The sequence below is a fragment of the Eleutherodactylus coqui genome, chromosome 12, assembly GCF_035609145.1.
Source record: "Eleutherodactylus coqui strain aEleCoq1 chromosome 12, aEleCoq1.hap1, whole genome shotgun sequence".
NCBI classification, from domain to species: domain Eukaryota; kingdom Metazoa; phylum Chordata; class Amphibia; order Anura; family Eleutherodactylidae; genus Eleutherodactylus; species Eleutherodactylus coqui.
In genome coordinates, this window is record NC_089848.1 from 132,228,551 (window position 1) to 132,237,818 (window position 9,268).

Here is a 9,268-nt window from a genome sequence, read left to right on the forward strand (position 1 = left end):
CTTCAGCAGTTAATTCAAGTTGAGTTTGGGCACAGACAATGGCCGTCTGGGGGCCATTGCATACAACAGTCGGTCCCCTCTAGTAGTGTTACGATGGACAATGACAGCTCAGCGATATGTACAGGACGTCCTGCAGCCACATGTGTTCCTCTCATGGCGGCTTCCAAGAGGCAGCAGGATAATGCTCGGCCGCACACAAGGGGGTCACAGGAGCCCCCACAACATTGTCACACTTCCGTGACTTGCCCTATCATCTGATTTATCACCAATAGTACATGTATGGGAACACCTAGGGCACCAATTTCGACAGCCTACCAGTTTAGACGATCTAGAAGTTGTCACATCAAATGTGGAGCAATATGCCACAAGATACCATATGAAACCTGTATTCCTGCCCGTATCACATTTTGTATCCAATCTAGAGGCAGCCTAACAGGATGCTAGAGCCTCCATGCACGCCTGTATTACATGTTGTATCCAAGCTAGAGGCGGTACAACAGGGTACTAGAGCCTCCATGCCTGCCTGTATCACATCTTGTATCCAAGCTAGAGGCGCTACAACAGGGTACTAGAGCCTGCATGCCCACCTGTATCACATCTTGTATCCAAGCTAGAGGCGGTACAACAGGGTGCTAGAGCCTCCATGCCCACCGTATCACATCTTGTATCCAAGCTAGAGGCGCTACAACAGGGTACTAGAGCCTCCCTACAAGGGGGCAATTTCCCACTGCAAATGATCTTTTTGGCTCGGATATTTTAATCCCTTATATCAACATTGTGTGTGTGTGTGTGTGTGTGTGTGTGTGTGTATATATGAATATAGTAATTATTAGGAAATTAAAGCGCGCACACACAGCTCTGCTACATACACTTTTTATCCCATACAACAGGAATCACAACCAGCTCATGGCTGTTGTCCGGCTCTGTAGGTTTTAAAAAAAAAAAAAAAAAGTGAAGGCCCTGTGATTGTCACCATCATGTGACCTGCGGACTCCTCCCACACAGGTGACTGATCACATGACTGGCATCTTCACATGGAACTCAGACAGGTTGTCGTTAGTATTCCATAGCAACTGAGGCCGCGATGGGTTGTAGGGGATGTAGTTTGCCCGTAATCTTCACAGCGATGACGTCCCTGTCGTAATCACGGGCGGAGCATGTAAGTCGCGGACAGGTGGTCGTTAATATTTTTTGATACACTCCTAGGGGAGAAGAGGTAGTTAGTGACTGTGTATATATGTGTATAATATAATATATATACCCACTAGCTGATCTAGCCGACTCCGCTCGAGTTAACACATAGAAGAGCGTTAGATTATCCTCAGGCTGCATGTACCGATGTCCCTCTGCAGAGTGTGCCCCCCCCCCCCCCACTCTTTACTTAGGACCTAAAGAATGCTCGCGCCAAATGTCACGCTTGTACGACGCCGAGAAGTTATGTTACATAGGGGACCACTTACTTTTGCAATTGGCATTGAATAATCGAGTTGCGACCCTTTTTTCTTTTCCTATTTAGGACCTAAAGAATGGTTGTGCCAAATTTCATGTTTGTACAACACCGGGAAGTTAGAGAATTAGTAGCGAGTCAGTCAGTCCTTTCACCTTTAGATATATTATAGTGTGTGTCTGTTTACACATACACTCATTGTGTGTGTGTGTGTGTGTGTGTGTGTGTGTGTGTGTGTGTGTGTGTGATTTTATTTTTTTTCAGTACTGAATCTTTTTTCCTTTTTTTCTTACCCCATATTAGGATTCTTATGAACGGGCAAAAGACATTCTTAAAACTCACGCAAAGGAGCACAAAAACCTGGCGGAGGCTTTACTAATGTATGAGACTTTGGATGCCAAAGAAATTCAGATGGTATTAGAAGGAAAGAAGGTATTAGAAGGAAAGAAGCTGAACAGTAGATGATACTTCCAGTGCCACGGACTGCGAGCTCCTCGTTGTTTTATCATCTCCGTATAATTCATTCTTTTTATTTCCAAACTACTTTTTATTTAAAAGGGTTGTCTAGTTGTAAACTGTTGATGGCCTGTCTTCAGGATTGGACATCAATAGTATTTCGGCAGGCACCTGTCACCAGAAAATCTCACCGATTAACTGTTTGCCAGGCTGGTGCACCCATACATTGAGCTTATTTCTGTAGGAAGCAGACAGCTCCATTCTCACAGCAGTGGCCAGGCTTAGTATTGCAGGCCAATGTTTCCATTTATTTCAATACCTGCAATACTAAACTTGACCACTGCAGTGGGAACGGAGCTATCTGTCTCCTGCAGAAATCAGCTGCGTGTATAAGCACACCAGCCCAGGGAGCAGCTGATTGGCGACTGGTCCTTACCGATCTACTACTGATGTCCAATCCTAAGGATAGGCCATCAGCAGTCTACAACTAGAAACCCCTTAAAGCTATACCGAAATGTTGCAGAATTTCAAAATCCAGTCTTTTCCTTCTTGGGTATGTAGCTTCACCTTTATAGAATTAGGCAGTACCCTGAAAATAGGGCATTGTATCCAACAGAAGTGGGAAGGGCCTCAGAACGGCCTATATAGATAACAGTCTAGAAAACCCTCGCTGCACCACATAGCAGTATATTGCCTGGTGCATGATGGCTGCATCCATCACTTCTGCGCAGATACACGCACCATTCACACTGTATGGCCTCATGGTCCTTGGGTCAGCTACTGCCATAATGTGTGTAATGTATATAACAACCGCACTGCTTATTACTCGGAAAGCACCTGAATGGGTCAGGAGAAAACGAGAGCGACCAAGAGAATGTGTGTCCAGACGCAAAAAACAAACACAAAATAACCCAACTTGCTGTGTACATCTAAAAAGGCGAAATGGATCTGGATATTTACAGCAACCCTCCATTTTTGGGCTAAAACTCTGGCCGACGCAGAGGAAGAGGGGGGGCTATACTCCCCGCTGTCCTTCTGCTTCGATAATTCTAGGTCCTTCTTTTTTTTTTTTTTTTGCCATCCAAGATGGCTGCAGCAATTTTCTAACTGACTAATACCCATTGTGCACTGCTCTCTGAATGGCCAGTGAGCTGCTCTGGTCAATCAGAGCAAGTATAATGCATTCGTAGTCTAAGGGCCCTTTTACACTGACCGATGATCGTTTAGTGTTAATGCCAGCAGTGACGGAACCATTAGCCTGTATAATGAATGAACCTGCTTACTGAGAATGGAGGTCGGCTGGCCGCAACGATCCCCAGGCCACTCCACCTCCGTTCACTGAACGATGATCGCTCCGTTGTGAAAGCAGAGGAGCAATTATTGCTGGGACGACTGTTGGGCACTTCAGCTCTCCCATGGGGATCAATGGGAGTGTACGCACACGGCCTGCAGCTTTGAGTCTGATGGTAAAGTCTGCATGTGGGTTGTTGGGGCCGACAGCCTGGGCATCGGGAGAAGGGCAAGTATAAAAAATATCTTTGCGTGCTTCTAGGAACCTGCTCAATGAGCACCATACCTTTTTTTTATGGTGCTCGTAGTCGGTGACCGGTTTCCTTTTAACATCTGGCATCACAATGAGAAATGTATATACAGACTCACACTTTTTCCCCTTTTAATAAGGACCCAATAAAATCCTAACCCTTTACTCCTCATAAGGTCTTCTTTCCCTCTATTAAAGTAACCCTCTGGTTTTGAGATACAGTTCTGTCCCCGAACCGGGTGTACGTTGCCCATTTTCTGCTGCCTCTCAGATCCACCGGTTCCAACTTCTGCTATTAGCCATCCAAGATGGCCATCGCAATTTTTAAGTGTACTTAAAGTGACAGAGATGACCACACTGCTTTCCTGACTACCTGATGCACGCGATTTATTAGTATGCATCATTAGTCTAAGACAAGTTTACCAATGCAACTATGCTTAGTGTGCAACAGGGAGTCAGAAAAGCGCTGCAGCCATCTTTGTTTGTCTAGGCCCAGAGAGTCGCTTTGGTCTCCCACAATGCACTGGCGGTAGTTGGACTACTACCGGTACTACTCTGTACATGCTTTCCAATTGGCCAGAGCTTCTCATGTGATCAGCAATGGCCAATCAGATAGCAGTACACGCATTAGGTAACTAGTAATTACTGCAGCCATCTTGGACAGCTGAAAAAGAAGCCTGGAACAGGCCCAAATGGAAGAGTAGAAGAGAATAGCTGTAGGGAATGTTATGTGGAAACCGGAGGGTCACGTTACAGAGGACCTGTCAAGTTGTTGGGCCAAATTTCTTATTGGTCAATCATACCTAAAAATGCACCCATAAGAAATTTCTTGACATTAACCCTTTGCAATCCAATTTTGGATTCAGGGTTTCCTAGGGGGCTTACAATGGCACCATCTGCTGGCTAGAGACAGTTCTGCGGTATGTGACATGCTGGAGAGCTGTACAGTCTTCAATCAGAATGTCTTCAGACGTCAGACAGTGGATTGGAAAGGGTTAAAAAGGGTCAGTGTGGAGGAAGAAAACCTGTTGATCTTCAACGTGTCAATCGCGATGTCTTTGCGGATCCTACAGCTGTAATGGTGCATGTGATGGATGACCCGGGTAGGTGGTGCTGAAGTACGCAGCAAACCGGAGGGCGCCTCGTGATAACACGATGGCTTCATCCTCTTCAGCCTGAAAAAGGGAAATCGTCCGTCTTGGGCTTCCTGCAGGTCCCTTTATGTTATCGGTATTGACCAGCGCTAAAATGTATATAAGGCTACAAGCTATTTTCTGTGTTCCCGACCGCTAAGAGTAGCAGCAGAAAACACCACTATTTTAAGTAGCGATCTCAGAACTGACAGCGTCGCACTTTACTATGTGTGCAGAGGACACTTATTGCTGATCCACATTTCTTGTGTGAGATATATATTTCTTATTTTTATCGCCAGCGGTGTTTTATTGTAGCTGCCGCCATCACCCTGCTGTACAAAGGATCTCACGGAAACCTGCTTACTATTCTGTCAGAAGTGAATGTAACTCGGATTCCGACCTGTGTAAATTGAGGTGTATGAAGCATATTTAAATATGTAAATAAATCTTAAGATCTAATGGGGTAATGTATGTTTGTCTTATTTTAGCCATTTAGAACAGGAGTGCACAAACTATTTGGTGTAAGGGCTACATTGTTCTATCTCAAGAGGCCACAATAGTTCTCCTTTCCAGCAGTGGATTGTCTCTTTTTTCCAGCATTGCTGCCCCTCCTTCAGTGCCAAATCTCCCTCTTATGGTACAATTTCCCTTCACAGCAATGCTGTCCTCTCCCTGCTGCGCCACAGCTGCCCCCTGACAGCACAAACCCAGCTAGCCACCCACCCATGAGTTCCACCGCTACCTGCTGGGCCACAGCTCTCACCTCACAGCACAAACCCAGCCAGCCACCCACCCATGAGTTCCACCGCTACCTGCTGCGCCACAGCTCTCCCCTCACCGCACAAACCCAGCCACCCATGAGTTCCACCACCCTCTGCTGCGCAACAGCTCTCCCCTTACCGCACAAACCTAGCCAGCTAACCACCCACGAGTTCCACCGCTACCTGCTGCGCCACAGCTCTCCCCTCACAGCACAAACCCAGCCAGCTACCCATGAGTTCCACCACCCCCTGCTGCATATTTTTATATTCCACAAGACTTCTGCTCAATTTCGCAACCTGATTGGTTGTTTGGGTTGGCTGATTCAGTGATTTGGTTGTTTTCGGGTTGGCTGATTCATCAAACAACCAATCAGCTTGCAAATCGAGCAGAAGTCTTGTGGAATCTAAAAAACTGCAGCCCTGCTGTGCTCCTGAAGGGGTTAAGAGAGCTGCGTACTTAGTAATCATGAAAATGATTTATTACCCCAGCATTAGACTGTTGTCGTGTGGGTGTTATCTATACTCGCTGCATTCAGCTGTTGCCATCATTAATCTGTTGATTTTTCCTATTAACTGCAGAAGAAATTTTCCGTTTCATCTCTTTATTTTGACTAAAATATCTGATTGATAAGACGTAATTGTAGCTGTCATGGCCGCTTATAAATGCTGATGAGAGAGGCTTCCTCTGGAGTAAAAGGCTGGGTGACATGAAATAAATTAATGAGTAGTTATCGATTACTGCGGTAACACAATGTATCATTTATTACCAGCTGGCACATACTTGTGATAAACACTCTTGATGTCAGCCTCCATGTTGTCTCAGCTTCTTCTTCACATGACTGGTTGATTTAAAAGGGTTTTTTTTTTTTTTTTTTGGTTTCCTTGCACATTTCTAGCATATCCAAAGCTTCTCTCTACTGAATTCTATGACCTTTTCAGAAACAACTGACCCACCTTGCTCTGGTGTCGCCATAACTCCCATAAGCAAAAATACTTGGCAACCGCTCAAACATGTTTAATGGAGTTAGTATATATAAATCACATACACCTTGTTAAAAATAAGAGCAATCGCTCCCATAGATAAAGTTTGTTGTTGTTTTGCGTCAAAACTCTGCATGCAGTTCCATTTCAGGCAGACATGTAACCTAATTGGACCTAATTCTTACCAATAGGGAGGGAATGGTTGAGGAAGTAAGAGTGGCTGTGTCTTTAGAAGGCAGTGAGCATGATAGCCTTGAATTTTGGATAACAAGGGGAGGAAGACCTGAGAAAACTCAGATCTCAAGTTTGGATTTCAGAAAGGCAGATTTTAATGAACTCCGAAAGCGGGTATGAAGAATCTAATGTCCAAAAAGGTTGGGAAATATTGTGAAATGGGAGTCTCAAAGCACAATCGTTACCAATCCCTAAAAGAAGGAAGAATGGGAAGCATTTAAAGAGACCGAGATGGATGAACACAGAACTTGTGCACATGTTAAAAAGGAAGAAAAGTATGTTTAGCAAATGGAAAAGAGGGGGGGGGGGAATGTCTAAAGAAGAATATAATGCGATCTGTAGAAACTGTAGGGCAACTGTCAGAAAAAAGCTAATAATAAAGTGAGGCTTGAAACAGAGGCCAAAAGCAATAAAAAAAGGATTTGGGGGGTCAAAAGCAAAAGAGAAGTCAAAGATGCTATTGGATGCTTGCAAGATGAAAATGATGAATTGGTTAAGAATGATGTTGAGAAGGCTGAACTTTTAAATTCCTATTTTGTATCTTGTTTATCAGAAAGTAGATATAACATCAACTGATCTAACCTGTGCTATTGGGGGAATACAAGAATGCCGGCTATCTATAAGCATAGAGATGGTGAGGGAACACTTAGCTAACGTATATAAATCCAAGTCTCAAGATCCAGATGAATTACATCCTAGGATATTAAAGGAAGCAGCGGAGGTAATTGCTCAACCACTCGTGATAATCTTTTGAAAATTCCTGAAGCACAGCAGAAGTCCCAGAAGATTGGAAAAGGGCAAATGTCCCTAGCTTCAAAAAAATAGGCCTGTAAGCCTGACTTCTATACCAGAAAAGATCTTTAAATTATTAAGACCGCATGTATGCAAGTACTCGGATAAAAAAAGAGTAATTAACCAGAGCCAGCATGGGTTTGTAACAAACAAGTCATCCTAGACTAATCTAATCTCCTGCTATGACAGAATCACCAACTTGGTTGATCAGAGAAATTCAGCGGATATACCGTATTTCCCCAAAAATAAAACACTGTTATATTAATTTTTGCCCCAAAAGAGGCACAATGTCTCATTTTCAAGAATATGGGCAGGTGGGCTTATGCTCATCTGGTCCACGGTGTGCCAATGCCTCGCGATTGTCTCCGGCGATGCTGCAGCAATTTGCAGTGTCCTGCCCATCTGACATCTCAGCTTCTTGATGGTGACGGGGCTTTCAATACCCCGCTTCCAGCAAAACGAGGGCTGTGATTGGCTTATTGGGCGCCAGCCAATCACTGTCATTCATGATTACATACAACAGTCGGTCACACCTAGTAGTGGTACGAAGGACAATGACAGCTCAGCGATATGTTCAAGACATCCTGCAGCCACATGCGTTTCTCATGGTGGCTTTCAAGAGGCAGCAGGATAATGCTCGGCCGCACGCACAAGAGGTCACAGAAGCCCCCACAACATTGCGACACTTCTGTGGCTGCCTGGTTGCCAGATTTATCACCAATAGAACATGTGGGGCCTGACTAGTGCCTTATACAGCGGAAGAATAATGTTCTCGCCCCTATACCTCTTTTACTGCACCCCAAGACTTTATTTGCCTTTGCAGCAGCTGACTGGCATTGATTGCACCTGTTAAGGCTACAGTCACTAGTACCCCCAGGCCTTTTTCCATTTTACTTTAACCTAGCAGTACCCCATTTACTGTATATTGGTGACATCCATTAGTCCTGCCCATGTGCATAACCTTACATTTATCAATAGTGAACTTCATTTTCCATTTTTCTACTCAACCCCCAGCCTATCTAGGTAAATTAGCTGTATATTGTCCTCCTTTGTATTAATTATCTTGTATAATTTTGTATTGTCTGCACATATTGATATTTTACTGTGCAGTCCCGTTGTCACAGTGGTGGCGAACCTATAGCACACTTGCCAGAGGCGGCACACAGAGCCGTCGGTCGCTCGTGAACCCATGCTGATGAGGAGTTATACCGTTAATTTCCTTGAGTTATTCTAGGATGGGGTCTCTCAGAAACCTCTCGAGTATTTTTCCAATTATTGAAGTGAGACTTACCGGCCTGTAGTTACCAGGCTCTCTTCTTGACCACTTTTTGTTTATTGGAATCACATGTTATTAATGTGCCAATCCAGTGGTACAACCCCGGTCTAAATAGAGTCCCTAAATTTAAGAAATAGTGGTCTATCTATCACCTCAATTAGTTCCCTATAGAACCCTTGGGTGTGTTCCATCTGGCCCGGCAATTTTGTCGATTTTAATGTACTTTAACTGGCTCTGCACTTTTTCCTGTGTTAAGCAAACGATACTTAGCGGGGGGTTCATTTTATCCCCCTGTATCTCGTGACATTTCTCTTTCCTCCGTGAATACATGTGAGAAAAAACTAGAACTTGATAAAGACCCTTGGATGGAGGGCTGAAACGTTGTGTGGGCACAATAAAGATTTATTCTTTTATTTAACCCCTGGAGTGCTGCTCTTATACATACTTTGCTGTGAGAAAAAACTAGTTAATAGATTTGCCTTTCCCCCATCATCTTCTATGATTTCTCCTGCATTATTTATTAAAGGGCCAGTGCTTTCAGTGCGATTCCTTTTACCGTTTATATAATTGAAAAATAGTTTAGGGTTATTTTTGCTCTCTGTTGGCGATCAGTCTCTCTGCCTCCTCCTTGGCAATTTTGCTCTTTTC

At 44.2% G+C, this 9,268-nt stretch overlaps 1 protein-coding gene across 1 annotated transcript in view; it reads left to right on the plus strand.

Annotated features, from left to right (window-relative positions):
• YME1L1 (YME1 like 1 ATPase) overlaps positions 1-5,035 on the plus strand; it is a 42,079-nt gene extending 37,044 nt beyond the window's left edge. The window contains exon 19 of the mRNA XM_066585267.1: positions 1,751-5,035. Coding sequence (XP_066441364.1) covers positions 1,751-1,912 — 162 coding nt within the window. The 3' untranslated portion in view covers positions 1,913-5,035. The remainder of the gene's footprint in view (positions 1-1,750) is intronic.
• The last annotated feature ends 4,233 nt before the right edge of the window (positions 5,036-9,268 follow it).